Source organism: Elaeis guineensis, chromosome 7 (genome assembly GCF_000442705.2).
Source record: "Elaeis guineensis isolate ETL-2024a chromosome 7, EG11, whole genome shotgun sequence".
Lineage (NCBI taxonomy): Eukaryota > Viridiplantae > Streptophyta > Magnoliopsida > Arecales > Arecaceae > Elaeis > Elaeis guineensis.
In genome coordinates, this window is record NC_025999.2 from 101,723,409 (window position 1) to 101,742,238 (window position 18,830).

An 18,830-nucleotide genomic window follows, 5' to 3' on the forward strand; every position below is an offset into this window, starting at 1 on the left:
CTTTGGTGGCTAAATGTTTCTTGTTTACGTTAAGAATCCTCGAGACGCAGGATTTGACTAACCAATAGAATTAGATTCCTTTTTTTTTTTTTTTTTGGGTGGGTGGGGGGGTTGTGATCATCACTTTGTTCCCTCAGACATATAAACTATTTCAGTGTGAGACTTTGTATGATGATTGATGATTCGATCTTGTTGTTTAAGAGGCCTTGCGACGGCGAATTTGACTGACTGGAAGCGATTGTATATGGGGTTCTCTTAATTTGTAGCACATGCTTTGCCACCCACTGGGTCACGTTTCTTTATCCCTAGTCAAACATCAGCATGGTCCCAAGCTCGGCCTCTACATAGAAAATATTTAGAAAATTATATCATTGTTGTGGTATGAAAGCGACTGTTGGGAAGTCTAAATAGTGGACAGACAGCAAAGTGAAAGCCCAGTTGGGATAGGATCTTTATTTTAATATATATATATATATATATATATATATATATATATATATATATATATATATATATATATATATATATATATATGAAGATAGTTTTAAATAAGATTAATCGAATTTAAATTTTGATCTGATTCCAAATTCGACCGCATTTTGAATAAGATCCTACAACGATAATCCAAGCCATTAGATATGATTTACTACTTCAAAATTACTTGCACACAAAAAAATCATATGATTTGAAGATCCTAGCTTATGCATCAAGTGATCAAAAAATACATCCAATTCATTTTTATTTAGGCTATTGAAGTTTTGACCACTTGATACATAGGCTATAAGTCTCTAAATCATATGATTTTTTGTGTACAAACAATTTTGAGGTAATAGATCATATTCAACGGTTTGGATCATTGATGTAAGACCCTTATTATAGAGTTTTGATCTAACCGGATCTGAATCCAAATCTGATCGATCTGATTTTACCTTCGCTATATATATATATATATATATATATATATGAAATTTCTTATCTGTCATGCTGTATATTTTGGTGCAGCCCATGTGAAGAATGCTATCCTTGGGATGCCAATAATAAAATTTGGTATATCGATAGCATTAGAATGGTCGAGATTGAAATTAAAATATATTCAACCCAAAAATCTCAATTTTTTGATATGATAAAAATAACATGAAAATACAACTAATTTAATTGATAAAGTTTCTAGGATTATGCTCAAATTCTACCCATGCCGTTTAAAATTTATTGTTAAGATAAATTAGGTAGGCCCGAAACCCTTCTCTCTCTTTCTCTGAAAAATAAAAAAAATTTATTTGAAAATCAAATTGAACACTACCTACCATCCTGAAGATATTCTCCGACTTCAATAATCATGCTTGCTGTTGGGTGTGTAACCCCAGTATCCAATCCGAAGATTACAAGGGAGCCCCGGATGAGCAAACCATACACCTTGGTCTATGAGTTCCACGACGGCCCTGACCCTCGTGCCGACACTGACCTACTCGTGGGCCCCCCGACTTTTCATCAGCATTATCGACCTCAGGTCAACTCCTATATATGGTATTGACCTCTTACTTCGACCATCGGTCTCGATGGTCGGTCCTGACTCAAGCATTCACGCCAAATTCGTTGCCCAACGGTGTATAACCGGCCCCGAAGGTCTATTCCTTCTGATCCTTAGTTCGATCACCGCATCCGATGGCATCCATCTGAAGTCCCAAGCGAATATTAAATCAGGCCATGAAAGATAGTAGTTTGTCATGATGACCCCAAGAGGCCTCTCTGTGGTCCGATCACATTATCCCATTAAAGAATGCGGATAGCTCTGAGTAGAGTAAAATCACGCCATTCTCAAAGCCCGTGATTATCAACCCATGCCATTAATGAAAATGGCCTCCATATGCTATGGTGTGACAGTATCCACCAAATCCAAGAAAGTCAGAGGATTCGGTATGATTTTCAAGGATATAATGAGGGGTAAAAAGATCTCTTACGATCTCTTCCCTTTTCATGATTCCAACCTTATATATAAAAAGAGGTAATCTAGGAACTCTAGAGATAGGCCCTCTCTCTCTAAAAAAATATTCACTCTTTTTCTCTCATTATAGAAATCTGACTTGAGCGTCGAAGGATCTCTATCGGAGCTCACTCTGACTGAAGATTTATCTTGCAGGTTTTGCCATTGTCGACTCACAATCATCCCCCGACTCCAGCCATCCCAGCTTAGGATGGATTTCAACCGTAACACTTACTTTAATTCATAAAGTTGCATTAAGAATGATGTCTTCAAAGGCAAATTCACTTCCATATTGATTTTCTTTTATCTTCCATTATGTATCCCGAAAAACTTTTTGTTGGAGCAACGCGCACCGGATTGGATCGATCTGGGCTTGTGATCTAATATCTAGTTTTTTTTGAGACAATTCACCAAACACATTGCAGGCATAAATAAACAAAGACAAAGAATCAAGATTTACGTGGTTCGGCACAAAAAGCCTACATCCACGGGGAGGAGGAGCAATTCCACTATAAATCCGTCCCGAAAAATAGGTACAATATAAGGTATAAAATACCTTTTTCCGAATCCCACAAGAAGGCAACAATATATCGAATAGAAGGCAACCAAGATCCAAAAGGATCAACCAAGATCAGCCTCGGCAATAGATCAAGATAAAAACAATACCTGATGAAGATACCTTCCTCAACCCTCGGCAAAAAATCAAGATGATACCTTCTTACCAGCCGTAGCAGCACAAAGTATCTGTGAAACCGAGAAGAAGAAGACAGGTAGATCACCACCCGAAGGCCAACAGAAAGAAGCCAGAAAGCACCTGCGCACAAGGCACAGCCGAGAGATCGGCCAGAGAACAGGCCAGCACCGAAGAACAAGCAAGAGAGATCGGCCAGAGAACAGAGCACGCGTACAAGAGATGACACAGGCCAGAGAACAGATCCCGCGCACAAGAGGCACAGGTGAGAGGTCGACTCACAGGTGAGAGGTCGACCCGAGAACAAAGCCTGCGCACACGAGAAAGCAAAGAAAAAATCCCGCACAAGAAGCCCTAGAAATTTCTCCACCCGCTCTTACCTCTGTTCACCAAGAAAGGATGCCAGGGGCCTCTTTATAAAGGAAGAAAACCTTCTCAAAAATAGAGTTTCAATCGGTGTAGAATTCCTTGATATCACGGGAGACGGAAAAAGGAAATAAGATTTGGAGCCAAATATAACACTTTTTAATCTCTTGTTCATTTTATATAATTATGAATACCCACTTGGGGTCTATAAAAACCTTAAAACTATCATACATGTAGGGAGCCTATTAGTTGAAAATGAGCATAACTCCCTATTTCCACCTACCATGTATCCTAGCTAGTTTTAAAAATTTCCTATATCTTGAATAGTAAAATTAAGATCTATTATCTTTTTTTGAGGTTTAAGGGAGGCACACAGCCACCTAGCATAGTGAAATATGGGAAGAATAAAAGAAAATAGAGTAAAGTTGGGGTATAAAGAACCAAAGGGAGTAAAGGAACAAATAAGAGAAAAAGATCCACAATCAACTAGAGTCTGGTGGGTTACATATATAAAGAACACGAAGTTACAGATGGATGAAACAGATCGACAACTACAAAATTTTTCCTATAGCTTAGTAACCTGTAACATGAGAGCAATATTCAAGGGCAGAGATTTTGAACAAGTGCTGATACATGCTTGACTTTTGATCAGATTGTTTTCATACTCCAAACTTATGTTTTCTTCATGTGAATTAGATGAAAGGTTAAACATGCTGATGTATTCATAAGCTATGGAACCATGAGAGGAGTATTTGTTGAGAAAAATTCTTGCATTCCTCCCTTTCCAATAGCTCCAATTGATTACCCCAATAAGAGATAGAATTATAAGTTGGGTGGCAGAGGAGAAATATCTTCTAATCTAGTACCAGCAGAGGCATTCAAAATTACAGTGACATTGAGGAACTCCTAATTGATTGTAAATCACCCTCCATAAGATAGCAAAGAAGGGATAATAGAAAATATATAAATGATCAACTATTTTAATTGGATTTTAGCACAGCTCACAACCCCCAAGATTTTTTCCATTTTTCTGCCAATGACGTGCCTAGTGTTGATTGTATTCTTCCAACATAACCACAGAAAACACTTCATCTTTAAAAGTCATAGAGAAGCTGATGAAAATTTGTCTTTGGTGTTTGATCTCTATTCAATCTTATCTTCATTAGTAAGAGTTGTTGATGCAAGTAGTGACCTCAACTGATTCAGCTGAGCCCATAGCTCTCTTGAAGGTCGACTTGGGGATCTTATTTTCCATGCCGACGTGTGGGGATTCAAATAGCCAGCCATCAATTTATTCTAATTTAAGATCCATTATCTAGAAACATTATCCTTAGATTACGTAGATAATTCTGAATCAAGCAACTTTAAACCTCAAAAACCACCAATTTTCATGAGAACCACCTCAATTTGAGGCTAAGTAAGAACTAAGAAGTCTACATTATGAAACCTACATAGCTTGAGCTTTCTCCAGAGGCCCTTGACTTCCAAGGCGATTTGGGAAACGTTCACATATCTGAGTGGAAAGTCACAGTGACTTAAAAGTCGACTGCTCAGATTCGTTCCTAAAAGGTGAGCTGTAATTTAATTCAAGAGGGAAATATGGTCGATGTACTTTTTGGAACCATCCTAGAAGTTGTAAACATCTTTAAAAGAAGTCACGCCTACGAATAAGACTCCACTGGGTTGGCTTTCCCAACATGACCAAGAACTACATGCAGACGAAATACTGGTGTCTCGTGCCCTGTTTGGGAGGGAACCGCAAGGAAAAGTATGCGGAATGATGAGCTTGTCTCCTCTCAAGTAACAACTTGGCTGCTTCTACTTTTCCATGGTCAATGGACGAAAAATCTAACTATCTATTATAAAAGAGAAATTAGTCTTTATATTGCATGCACCACATGATCACCACGTCATCTATCACAACAGCTCATTTTTATAGGCCCTATTCATTAGACACGTATCTTAATGCACCGCTATATAAGCCACCGAGGTGGCAACCAAGTGGAACGGGCCATTTATTTTCAGCCAAATGACCCAAATTCGAGTCACGGTGAAGGTCAGACTTCACCAAAACATGAATGACCGAGAGGAAGCATATCATGATGGTTTGGACACGAGATCTGAAAGTAACAGCTGGTTCTCTAATCCTTGATGGTACTGGGGTGATGTACTTATCCATTAGATTCACCCATATAGTGGGAAGGAGGCCGCCCACTCACCCAAATTCTGCTTCGAATCGAACATTTCAGCGGAGGTTGGAGCTCTATGATCACATCCAGGAGAGATGGTTATGCCGGATCATCCTCCTCCAACTTTTTTTTTTGTATCAAAAAAAAAAAAAATACCGCTATATGAATGAGCGGCTATAATTGATGGTGTGTATGCCATGTGGTGCATGCAATGCTGGAAATAAATTTCTCCTGCTATGAGCCTAGCAATCCTTCTTTTCTTAGATGAAAGAACATGGATCTAATGAGAACGCATGGAGGAGCAAGGATATATATATAACGGTGCGACTCTAAATTATTGTTAACATCAAAATGGTCTATATTATAATGGATTCGTGCACAACGCTCTTCTGGCAGACAACCTCACTCATAAATTTAGGGCTTATAATGCTTGGTGCAAATGTTCTGCCAACCCAACCGTCCACTGGGAGTGGATAGACTTACGTGATGAGTGGTAATAATTTGCTGGGACAACGCATGCAGATTTGCCATGTTCAAATGAGTCGTGTTCTAATTTCACAAATAATTACTTAATTGGAAAGCATTTATACCTTAATATTATATGCACACAAGGCTTCCCTCGTAGGCACTTCATGAGTGTCTCACTCAAAATCGAGGCTTGTATAGTGTTTGGATGTCAATCTGCCACAACCCACCCGTGGTCTCATTCAGATAGGAGTGGATGCATGATTTACCATAGGCAAAAATAATAATAATAAGTCTTTGGTTTCGTTACACATCAAGGTCTAGCATCTAAGCGGGTCACCTTCAAAGTGTATGCCCAAGCATTTAAAAACATTTATACCTTGGATGCATACGTAGTCCCTTTTTGATCGGCACTGCGTGTAAGCTTCACTAATAAACCAAGGGCATGCATAATGTGGGTTGTGGGTCCTCCAGAAAACTAGCTGTCATCTAATTTGAATGGTTTTACACGAGAGGAATCAATATTCTTTGTTGGCAATACATATTTCAGGTCTATGAAATCCTGCTGAATAATGGAGTTGTTGGATGGCTTATGGAGGATTCACTAACATATAGAGCATCTGCAAGGAGCAATCCTCTTCTACGAAGGGAGAAATTATTAGGTCGACCAGATCCACGGACCTAGGATGAATTCAATCCTTTTTTCCTCTTTCTTCTTTTTATAAGCATAGGATAGAATGATTCATCCTAGATCGACCTGGTCCACCTAATAATTTCTCCTGTAAGGAACTCAGTAGGTGTATCCAACCCGGTGGATCCTAGCCTCATCACATGCCACCTACTCAGGGAACCATACGTTAGACATACATGCAAGGAACCGTTCATGAACCCAAATTCACTATATTGCACTACCCTTGTAAAACTCTCATTAGCATGTCCGTAGCGTCACCTCCATGGAAATTTGAACGGATTCATCTAGACTCTTTGAAACTGTGCAGAATCTTAATTTCCTTAAAGAATTTGAATTTTATTGCTTACTTTATTCTTCAACCTTTCAGGTAGCCAGGCCCAGGCCTTTTTGTTGACTGTATCTCTCGCCGCCTTTCAAGGAATTTTCCAAGCACCTTGAAGGGGAAGCAGGGAATTGTTCAATGACTGAAGAAATTTCCTTGACAATCTTGAGAGAATCCAAGCCTTGAACATGTAAAGAAAAGAATCTAAGCACATGTGCAAATTGGGGAAGAAAGAGTGGACATCAAACCTGAGGAGCGTTCATATTGACCCAATCACTTCACCACATATACGAAACAAATGTTTTCATTTCACTACGCGATCAGAAAAGATGAATTTTTCAATGTGCACGTTTTCGAATGCTTATCTGTCCTTTTCCATCCATGTAATTTAATTGCTTATTGTCATTGTCGCACTGGAGGTCCATTCATATGGTTAGAATGTACTTAAAAAAGAAAAAAAAAAAAGGTCATAAACCGAGGTGGTGGCCCATCGTTTTTTGAAAATAGAGAAGAAGGACGAGGTCTAGTTGGCCTCTATAAATCATGTACGAGGAATTTGAATAAAAAATTTTGAAAAATATATTTAAGATACACTTGGTTTGGAGACGTTGAACTCTAAAATAAAAATAAAAATATATAGTCCCCATTCCAGCAATCTGATTGAAAAGAGTTTTTTTTTAATTTTCATTTTGAAAGAAATAAAAATATTTTAATCTTTCAAAACTCAATCATAATTTTTTTTTAACGTTCAAATCAAATTTTTATTTTAATTTTAATTTTAAATATAAATCAAATATATTAAAAAATATTATTATTTTATTTTAAATTTATTCTGATTCCGATCGTGAGCTAAATATAACTTTAATATTATGGCATGGCCTCTTGCTTTCTCCTGAAAGACATGCCTCACAACCAAAGTTGGTGTTATTTGGCACGGCTTTTTTCTTTCCTCTGAAAGATATACCTCTCAACCTCCCTCATCTAATGGGGCAGGTTGATTGTGTCGAACAAGCTACTGCTGACTTGTCTAAATTAATTGCACCCAGAGGATTGCAGGGAATGTAGTCCCTCAATAAAAAAAGATCAGCTTCGTGAAGAATAAATTGAAGCCTGGCATCATCGAAAGAAGATAAGGTTTGGCATGGCTGCAGGAGGGCCACTTTCCGTTGAAAAATTATGGTAAAAAATTAGTACTTTAAGAACCAACATAGTAGTTCCATTCTAGCTAGTTAGGTGAAGTTGGATTTCAAAAAGGGAATAGGCATGGGTGACTCCCATTCTAAATATTTAGTTGGAGAGAATATCATATTGATTCTAAAAAAAATGAAAATGTCTCAATCTTTCAAAATCTAATCTCTATTTTATTTTAATATTCAAATTTTATTTTGATTTCAATTTCAATTTCGATCATAAACTAAATATATCGAAACATATAATCATTCTGATTTTCATTCCAATCAATTCTTACTCTAATTCCGATATCATTTTCCAATCAAATACGTTCTAAAAGTTAGCTGATTTGAAAAAGGTGGACAATGATGTTGGAAAAGACTGAGATGAGAAATTTTTATTAAGCTTGATGGATTGTAAATGCTCTTCCCTCATGTGATGCGGAGAAAAGACAGTTTGACATGAATCCTAACCAGAACAGCCAATGGTCATAACCTGGAGAGCTAGCTACGCCCACAGGCAATATTTTGGACTCAACAATTCCTATAGTCCCGCCAACTAAACTCAGCTAAGTAGAGTCTCTCTCCACTTAGAAGAGGTTCAAACCTTTCTTGCCGTTAACGAACACTAATTTTACATGTTTCATGCTTCGAAGGCATTGCAATCATTCTCAAAATGTTCTCTTGCCTTTAGACGTCTTTCATTGATTAGAAAGATGACTCAGCTATTGATAAGATGGGATTTTCTCAAGTACTACTGCAAAAATTCAGGTTCTTTTTCCTTCTTTTTCACTAGTTAGACTCATCAAAGAACATCGGGTTCACGGTTCATAAGATCCAAGATGGATGAGAGAGGGTAGAAAAGTGATGGATGCTGGAAAACTGGGTTCAAGTTGCATTCTCACCTCAATTTCAATTAGTATTCCTCATCCTAATTCTTAAAAAGATAGAAGGAAGATAGGTGGTGAAAAAAAAAATGAACAAATGAGGAAAGGACTGATTATACTAAAATTCGCCAATGTACATGAGTGAAAAGCATAAATCATCATGATCTCATGAAAGGATTTTTTTCCTTTTTCATTTTTTTTCTTTTCTTTTCTTTTGTTTTGGTTTTTGTTTCATGTTTTTTTTGTTTTTGGTTTTTTTTTTTTTTTAATAATAAGGGACGCAAAAAAGCCACCAACCTTTATTAAAAAGAGAGCTATGTATAAAGAGATAAAAGAAACATAGGCCAACTTCACAAACAAAGCAAGAGACGCTGTAGCTAGGAGGGAGATAGAGAAAACAAGAACAAGAGTCCGGGTGAGGTCATCTTATAAGTAATTCAGGTATCTACCAAAAGTCTATACACTTCCTTAATCTTTACCCAGACAGCAACGAAGTGAGCAAGTTCAAAGTGTTTACAAGTAAGAGACCAATTATTGAAGGTCTAAAGTCCAGCGGAGGCAACCAAAAGATGGCCCTATGCTTATTGAGAAATAGAATGGTGTTTCTTTCCTTCCAACATTCCCAAACAATTGCCACAATCGGATGTAATTCCAAATGTTTCTTGAGAAATTCCGACAGATCCATGTTGTGCAAAGATAATCAAACGAATGTTGTGGGTGTAGAACTCTTAAGTGTTGAGCAAATAACCATCCAAATTGAGTTGAAAATGGGGCAATTTTAGAAAAGGTGGAATGGCTTTAGGCACTTGATTGCAAATGGTAGAGGGTCCCAAATTTTTGCCTAGTTTTCTCCCTAGAACATTGCTGGTGTTCAACCTTTTCCTCCAAGCTAGCCACAGAAAGTATTTTGATTTTATGCTGGATGTTGAGGCTTCAAAGTATGGGCGCAAAGTTACAAGAGACACCTCTCCTTTTTAGGAAAAGATAGAGAGAAGAGGTTGAGAAGTTCTCCTTTCACAAAATATTAGTCAGCATACTTTGTTATACCTGTACTGCAAGAACTTTTTAGGCGATCATGATTTCGGTCAGCTGCAAAACTTGAGAGTAGGCCCTGAACGGAAGCAGTAAAGAAAAAAATTTATTACACTACCTTGTGATATATTTTAGTTAGACCAAATGACTTCTATTTTTCGTTTATATTTCACAAATACGATGCATATGGAAAATTAGAAGATTTTGCCAAGTCATTTCTATTTTAGGTGTTCAATTGTTTATATTTCACAACTTCACATCCCATACCGCATAACATGGAAATAATTTTGCTGGCCATAGAGCAGCTGCACTTCTGATGTAATGACAGAAGGGCACATTTTTGGCATTTTCTCACAACTTGCCTATTACTGTTATAAATTAGGAGATAAAATACCTTCCATTCTCTATTTCTCAAGTAAAACCAACTCTTTAAATCCTTCTCTACAGACTTATTTTGTCCGTGCAAAATTTTCTTTCACAGAAATATTTTTCCTAGAAAGATGATATCTTGATATGTGATGCTGGAAAAAGTAATTTTTGCATATTTCGTTGATCATGGGAAAGAAGATATCTTGATATGTGATGCTGGAAAAAATAATTTTTGCATATTTCGTTCATCATGAAAAAGTGAAATATTGCAGAGTGACCCATGTTTAGTTAAACATCTACTTTCTTAGAAAGTTATGTAAAATACCTGTTATGTTCTTAAAAATAAAAATATCTTATCCCATTCTATCTAAAAGCTTAATGGCACTTTAAAATATATATATATATATATATCCTATCTTTCAGCAAGTGGGAATTGGACTTTCCCATGTCCCATATGAGTTTTTTTTCCTATGAAATGTGAAAATTTTATTCTCATGAAAAAACTACTTTTCTATCTCTCTCTTTTCCAATCAAACATAAAGCATTTCTCCCTTTCTGTTGACCACACTTTCCTCCATCCTCTTCCCAAAAACCAAACGAGTCCTCCATGCTCTCACAACCATTCCAGCTCCTCTTTCAAGCTACCTCTGATCCATGTCATGTAGAACAATCCCCAAGCCCTATGTATGAAGCCAAATAATGTAGAACAGAACGAAGCAAGCATATACTCATATCTTCTATAGATTTTCTTCACAAAATTCTTATTTGCGTTGAGTTTGAAAAGATTGAAGGACTGACTGCAGAACAGAGAAGAGTGTTCTTTTCTTGAAGGGTGATCTGCAGTTAAGCATTTTCATTTATTTCCTTTCCCAATACTCATATTATTAACAAATTCATGACAACCTTCATGGATTTATGTTACCAGCAAATTTCCTAAATCAAGGACCCATCCCCATTTCTTAATGTCTTGAGCAAAGTTCATGTTTTTAACACGAATCATGGTAACCATAACAATCTTCTTGGAGCAATCGTTCAGACAATTGGCAGCAGAAGATAGACCAACTCTCCTCTAATGCAAACTATAAGACAGGTACGTGCAAGCTTAAATATGTTTGCTTTGAGTACTTACAAGAAAATAGGGTAAGAAGAGAAGTAGCATCAGTTAAATGCCGATGATATATGGGGATGCTCCAAGAGCTTGACCTTTTCCAGTAACATGTCCTTGCAGTAATTAAGCTAAAAAGCCAATGCAGCAATATGTAAATACTAGTCATATTATTCCCATGACACACGTCAACATAGATGCAAAAGAAACCAGCAAACTGACCACAGGTGCTTTAACCATGCCAACACAATAGTTTTAGCACTTTCAGTCTCTACCGCACCTATCCTACATGTCCTTTTTTTTTTTTTTTCTCTGGATACACAAGCCATTCCTGTTATTAATTGACCGGGTATATAGATACTATGGCTATGACGTCTTAATATTCCATTTCAAGATTTAGTCCATCATACCTGCAGAAGGCTACTCATGTTTTATTTTTTCTCATTTAGCAAATTATTTCTGCCATCTAAATTTTTAAACATGATGAATCAGCAACTTAAAGATATGTGAATATATTTTGCAATCCAAATTTGATACATGCCAACTGGTTTAACTTTTATGTGGAACCTGTTGTGAGAAAGAGCATGAATAAAAGTTACTGCTACAGCTACCAATTAATGTTATTGAGGAAACGTTTTTTAATCAAATAGAAGTTAAAAAAAAATCTAGATTCATCACATAAAGGGCATGGAGATAACTTGCACAACTCCAGTTTATATTACTAGCTATTTCTAACATCCACAATGGAGTGTGAGTGCTACAAGAATGATGTATGTATCCCAACTCAATCTTAGATTCAAGGGAATATATGGCAAATGTATAAAAATCTAAAATGAGAAAATGTTGTATTGCTCAACAATGAAATCCTTATGGGTGAGTCTAAGGGAGCATCGAGGCATGTATTTTTTACTTAATAAGAAAATTACAATCATCTCGATAGTATGGGGGGGGGGGGGTTTGATTGGAATAATTAAGGTCTGGAATGAAAATCGAAATAGATGACTCCATTCCAACTGTTTCGTTAGAGGGAATCTCATTCTAATTTTCATTCCAGAGAGGAATGGAAATGATCCATTTCTTCCGTAACCGAATCCAAACTCACCCCAACGGAGTCAAAACTCATTCCAATAGAATGAGATAAAAAAATAAAATCACGGAGGAGTCCTCACAGACGAAGAGCTGGTGGAGGAAGGAGACGATCTGTTGATTTTCGCAGTGTCCTGAGTCGTCGCCTTTAGTGCTAGCACCATCGATGGCGGCCGTGGGGGAGGAGGAATGAGGGGAGGAGGAGGAGAGGAGGCCGTGGGGGCAGCGGCGAACGATGGAGGAGGAGGAGGAAGGGGGGCCGTCGGGCTTGTAGGGGGCGAGGCAGAGGCGGGAGTAGGTCAGCTTGCGGCTGCCGATGCTCTCATTGAAGACAGAGCAGTCGATCTTGGGTACGACGATATCGTCACAGTGGTGGAGGTCGAAGACGTTAGGGCAGGAGAGAGAAAGGGTGTTGAGCTCGGCCTGGGAGAGAAGGCAGAGGTCGACCACCAGGATAAGCTCCATCCCCATGGGAGGAGGAGAGAGTGAGCTTCGAGAGAAGGGATCTCACGCACACACAGTGAGAGAGAGGGGGTTGATAGAGAGCGAATCACGGACGGAAGGGGTTCAGGGGTCTGGATCCGATCAGAGGTCGTGGTAGGCACCCGCAGTGCACGTGATCAGGTTTGTTGAGATCATGAGCTGTGTATACATACATAAAATTTAGCTAAGAATAAAAATAAAAAATTGAGTTGATTCCGATTCCTATCTTTATATGAACCAAACAACAACAATGGGAATCATCCATTCCGATTCCGATTTCGGTCACGAACCAAACGCTTCGGGAGATTAAGTTATTTTGATTCCGATTCCAATCCATTCCGATTGCGATTCCGATTGCGAACCAAAGACCCCCTAGATGTTATTGAGGAGATATCCAAAAGATGGGTGGCATGTTGCAGGCTTGGATAAGAAAAACCAAAAGAAAGGTTCCTAGTCATTAACTGCCACTGCTGCTTTTCTTTTTTTTTCTTTTTCTTTTGACATCTCTCACGCCACTGACATTAAAATTCAGGTTTCGCTGCTGAATGTTCTCAAGCGTACATGTAAACAACCTTGTCGCATCCTCGCCTCACTTGAGTTTTCAAGTCTTACATCACAGCACCTAGCATCATAGCTGGAAAAGTTGTGGTCCTTAAAGAAACCTGCATGGTAACGAGCTTCTGTAATGCTAAGTTTTGGTCCTCTGCATGGCTCAGATTTGCCCAATCAAACATGTCCTGAGCAGGGCGTGTATTGCGTATTGCTTATGTTCTGGTGGTGAGCTGTTGTTGTGTTTGAGATCCATATCAGCTTTTTCCGAATTTGTTCAACATTCCTTTGCATAGAAAGCACAAGAGGTTTTTGGTCGCAGTGCCACCTGACAAAACTCAACTACTAAGTTTTTGTGATAGGCACCATTTTTATATCTCTTTATGGAGAGAATTTCAACCTTGGATGCCAAGTAGTGTTTGTGTCCAGTTTCGCTTACATCATGGAGTGTGCTATCTTTGTGTTTAAGATCTATAAAATTTACATTTCCCTCTAATCAATGACAATAGGCAGGCTCAACCCAAACAGCTTTTTCTTAATGTTTCCTAGTGCAATTGTGCGTTTGGTTGCATGACCCACCCAATAGACCATGGCTGCTAGGTGCTTGCAGTGGGCTCCATGGCTGTTTTCCATCATAAAAATTTGTTCTCCTCCTTTCAGCCCCATCCCGCTACCTATAAAATTAGCCAACCTGATAATTCCATCAATTGATGGCCAAACACATGACCTCTACCTTTGCCGAGCACAACTAGACAAAGCTCCAGTCCTAATTGCTGTGGATGATCGTATAATGCTTGACCTTCACCAACCTCATTCATTTTGGCATAATCTGCACTGCCTAGAACTTTTCATTGCATCCAAAAGAACATGCTTCTATCTCCCAGGTGTCCCCTATATATCCCTCCATTATTAATCTTTACCAACCGTGACACTTCTAGCAATGCTGCACCTTCTTCTGTTCTCCAGGAATTAAGCCCCACAGCATCTCCCCAGTCCCAGAGCTCTGTAATTGCTTTGGTTTGGATATAGGGACCAGTCATCACTGGCATGAAATAAGAGATTTGAAATTCACCTACTGAACCCATCCACCCAGGCCAATTCCGCACCCATCCATCATCACTTTGTCTCATTTTTCAGCTGTGCATGATCACATCTAACCTGTTAGCAAAAAACCTCCATCTAGAGCTATGCACCCCAGATGAATTCCACATGTTGTGAATGGGAAAGTTCATTCATTGGTTGACTCCAATTGCTTTCCAACTGCAACCTCTGATTAAAACAAAGAACTTGCAGCCATGGCAAAGACTTTAGATAACATAAGGCCTGATGTTTAGCATATATCTTCATGTCCACTTGACAACAATGTAAATTTCATGGTACTATCTTTATGTAATGGCTTGCAAAAATGAGAAGAAACAAACATGCTTCCAAAATCCAGCCTTACTTTGGACCTTGGACCAACTTTATTTCTCATAATTTTGCTAAGCATCAACAAGATCTTTATCTTATTTCCTCGATTGCAAGGATTAAAGTCATACGTAATCACATTAGTTTGCTAATTTACATGCATTTTTCTTGCAAATCGACTTCTCAGGAATAAGCAAAGCTTAGTGTTCTTGCTCCAAAGTTCATTGCCTCCTTCAGCTTTCATAAATAGGCACACTTTTTAAGCACTCCATAGATTTACTTTTTTGGCTTCAACTAAGCACTAAACAGTATTTAAAATATGTTCGCTACACACAATAACATTATGAAACAGATCCTTGCTCTGTTCCTTGATATCCTCCTCATAAAGTTCTACCTTCCATAGATTCTTTAAGTAGCCAATCCATTCACCTTAGATTTCCAGCCACTAGCATTGTTCTTCTTCAGCTCCCCTTGAAGAAACCACAAATGTTCAAACTATAAATGCTTTCAAACCCAAGGTACCCCCAAGACATATCCATCATATTTGCACAGTTCTGGATATGCCACCATCCAAATTGAAGGATTGGTGTCTTTTGGATGTTCGATCAAGTAGATTTTTTTCCATATAATTTGACAACTTCCATTTCTTAACTAGATCACTCCATTCACTTGTTAAAACATAAAACCACCAAGTCCCCGCAAAGGAGAATCTCACAATGTTAAAAGCCTATCCACATACTAAGGCCCGTCCCAATATCCAAACAATGACTTGATTTCCAAATTGCTTCCTTAGAAGAATAATCTTTGCGCCCATAGGCAGCAATAATTTTCTAGAAGTTGGAACAGGCCCACTCGATGACAAACTGCTGGAGGCACATATAGCATAAAAAGTCACCTATGGTCCAACCTTCACCCTGAAATATGAATACCACATATGCTGTCTCAAGGACTGTCTTGTCAAAATAAGATCGTCCAGCTCATTGTGACTCAATAAACAATCTGTAACAAAAAGCTTTTTGACACCTCCAGGTCCCAGCTGTTCCTCCTCCAGCTCCTAAATCCTAATGGTACATAGTGTTTTATTCTGGTCTGCTCACATTCATAGAATACAGAGTGTTATGCATCAACTTTTTGGAAAGAAATTCATGAAAAACACCAACTACGAGAATAGATGTTCCTTCGATTAAGCCCTGAACCTACATAGTGCTTCAATGATATAGTATCTTAAATGCTGCAATCAAACAAGCAATTGTTATTTTTTGCAGCAACTAAGCTAAAATCGCCAAGAATATTATTTCATGATAGCTTTACTTCTGTATAATTTTGTACAGATAATGGTGAAGTACTTATTTTATGTTACTAATGTGGTAATATTAAGTTCAAGATCCAATGAAGAAATGATGCTTGCAATCAAAGAAACTAAGCATGTGTAAAAACTGAGGTGTTATGGAATGGGATAAACAAGTAGTTAGACACAAAGATAAATTATAGTTTAAAGAATTAGTTGATATTAATCATCAACCAGCATGCCTGGGATAAAAAGAAGGGGCTTGAGATACAATAATGAAAATGACTCACCTTAGCTAGGGAACAGGAAAAAGACTCCAATTGTCCCTCAGCACCACGATAGAACTGAAAGTAAGAAAGCACCCTTATGTTCAATATTTTGCACATTGGCTTGTTGTTATCAAAATTTACTTTCAGAATAAAAAATCAGGGTTCTCTTCAGCTTCTTACAGAGCTGAAAGATCATTCCGAGGAGAAATAGAGAGGGAGAGAATGAATGACCATACAACATATAACTACCATCTCAAGTAAGGAAAACATTAAATGTTTCATCACAAAATTATTAAGTGCTATAAAAAAACTAATACATGTTTCCAATAAAGAAATTATTAATGTTTCATCATAAAATTAAATTATATAGATTAAAACCTCCAATATAGAATATTCAGTAAACACCAGGAAAGATGAAAACTCAATGCACAATATGTAGCTAAGCATGATTGACCAGGACTTGCATGTGGGCAAATACATGCATAGACACTTTGTGGCAAATCCTGAACCAACAGTAGTAGGGGGAAAAGATGATGTTAGCTAGAACTTATGAAGGAACCAAGGAAAGCAACAGCTGGAGAGATATTATTGTATTAGTATTTAAATTAAGCTGCCAAATCGATTGTCATCAATGTTTTTGTATGGCAAAAAAAGGCAAAACTATTTAAAGAAACTATCTTTATTTTCAGAAGAATACAGAAGTTAACTATACCCATTTGAACCAAACAATAGATACACATGTTTCTTCAATATTGACAACAAAATCATTCCCCTGTTAACCAGGAAGAAACACATGAAAAAAAAAGTCAAGAAGATGATTTCCTTTGGCAAGATTAGCAAGAACAATAAAAGATTGAGTATACAAATAGAATCAAAGCATGTTCAGTAAAAAAGATAACCTTTTCTTTATTCTAATTAGTATCACTAGCACTATTAATGAGGAATTTTATGATGCTGGCTGACCGAGTCTTCCTAGTTGCTGGTCAACAATAAGCAAACACCAAGTGGAATATTTGTTATTTATTCAGAACCTGAATAAATAACAAATATCCATAGATTAGATGGGGTATGCAAGAAATCAAGAACCCAGAGCATAAGACTTAATGGATGTCACCTTTGGGTATAGGGCTAGGGAAGAACCACACCAAGTGCCATAAAATGCAACAATGACAAGCCTATCACCAGCCAGGCTTAACGCATCCAGAAACTCTTGTTTTGAATTAATACAATCATATTCAGTCCTGCATTTTTTTTCCCCCCCACCACTTTGTGCCATCATTTGGCCACACCAACAGCATGCACCTGAAACAACACGTCCATCAAGAAGAATAAAAAAGCCATGGGCAAACATGCAAAAATATTATAATTTTAAACAGGAAAAAGAAGCGAAATAAAACTCCAATTACTATATTTATATCCAAACTGCAACAGAAAAAGTGTAAGAAACTATCAAGAACCACAATCTTCTTTCTCGTCATGCCATGCCCTTGAACCCTATCAGAAATCATCTCCATCACGAGACCACGCTCAGCTAACCCAACGTCACTGTGAACCCCTTCCGCGATCCGCCAATGGGCTAATAATACCGTTCTTGAAATTGTAATCCCCAAACTGGTTCATTTCGGCAGAGAAATCCTCCCAGGATCCTCTTATAATCTTGTCATTCGAAATAAAGAGAAGAGACAGAAAAGAAGATCCAAGAACGAGAGGAGGGGGTGCGCAGGCGTACCTTGAGATGGGACAGGCGCTGCGGCTGGCGGGCGATAGCAGTAGCGAAGGCGGAATCCAAACAAGGCTTTCTTGTGGATGTCGGGAAGTTGGAGCAGCCCAGAGGGCATAAGAATGGGAGCCGAGAAGGGACGAGGAGATTAGATAATAATGGAAGAGGAGAACATCGGCCATGGATCAATTTAATCCACCACCTCTTCTCTTCTCGTGTTCTTCGTCCAATTCTTCATTGATCTTTTCTATTCGTTTCTTGGATGGGAATCAGGTCGGTGACCTGCTGCTCTCCCTGATTGTGGCCTGAGGGGCGCACGCGTGTATGATTTGTAGACCGACGGAGTAAACCGACTTTAACAACTCGCCATCTCCACATGCCCTCGCTTGGGCGTGCGTGGCGCGCGAAAACAACCGCTCAGGGGGCGCCTTTAGGCTCTTGATCGAGAGGCGGGATCATGATATACAAAACACCAACGAGCGAGAGCGATTGGGTCCGCATCTTGCAACCTCGACTAACGGGATTCTGATTCCCGCTTCACGTTTGGCGGCCATTAGGCCCATGATAGATGACTATGGGCCGGGCTCAGGTCCAAACTATAGTCCTCCTCAGTTGGACTACGCGTTGGGTCTCTTTAAACTTTGATGTTATCTGTGTCCAAGGCCGTCCCATGATCAGCTCTAGCCCCTATTCATCATCATATCACGTCCAATATATTCCGGTGATTTTATTGATCATAAAAAATTAAAAAAAAAAAAAAC

At 38.3% G+C, this 18,830-nt stretch overlaps 1 protein-coding gene across 11 annotated transcripts; it reads right to left on the reverse strand.

Moving 5' to 3' along the window:
* Positions 1-6,147: 6,147 nt before the first annotated feature.
* On the reverse strand, positions 6,148-18,464 carry LOC105047969 (thioredoxin-like 2, chloroplastic). Of its 11 annotated transcripts, XM_073260535.1 has the most exons (6): positions 18,079-18,461; positions 17,464-17,651; positions 17,062-17,121; positions 16,371-16,424; positions 9,809-9,872; positions 9,151-9,731 (listed from the first exon to the last, which is right to left on the reverse strand). In XM_073260535.1, exons 1-6 carry the CDS (start codon positions 18,185-18,187, stop codon positions 9,490-9,492), a joined length of 717 nt encoding a protein of 238 aa, XP_073116636.1. In that variant the 5' UTR covers positions 18,188-18,461; the 3' UTR covers positions 9,151-9,489. The 11 variants fall into 11 exon arrangements, with proteins under 11 accessions (XP_073116639.1, XP_073116642.1, XP_073116636.1 ...); XM_073260538.1 differs by lacking the exons at positions 9,151-9,731; positions 9,809-9,872 and adding an exon at positions 6,148-6,886 and having other exon boundaries at positions 18,079-18,464; XM_073260541.1 differs by lacking the exons at positions 9,151-9,731; positions 9,809-9,872 and adding an exon at positions 6,159-6,816 and having other exon boundaries at positions 18,079-18,464.
* Positions 18,465-18,830: the final 366 nt, after the last annotated feature.

Bases quoted from the DNA above. Each gene is read 5' to 3' on its own strand.
- LOC105047969 (XM_073260535.1), bottom strand. From the start codon at position 18,187: ATGCCCTCTGGGCTGCTCCAACTTCCCGACATCCACAAGAAAGCCTTG. The intron at 17,652-18,078 runs GTACGCCTGCGC...GTGTTGTTTCAG, and splicing joins AGCGCCTGTCCCATCTCAAG to GTGCATGCTGTTGGTGTGGC. The intron at 16,425-17,061 runs GTATAGTTAACT...TCTTACTTTCAG, and splicing joins CTATTGTTTGGTTCAAATGG to TTCTATCGTGGTGCTGAGGG.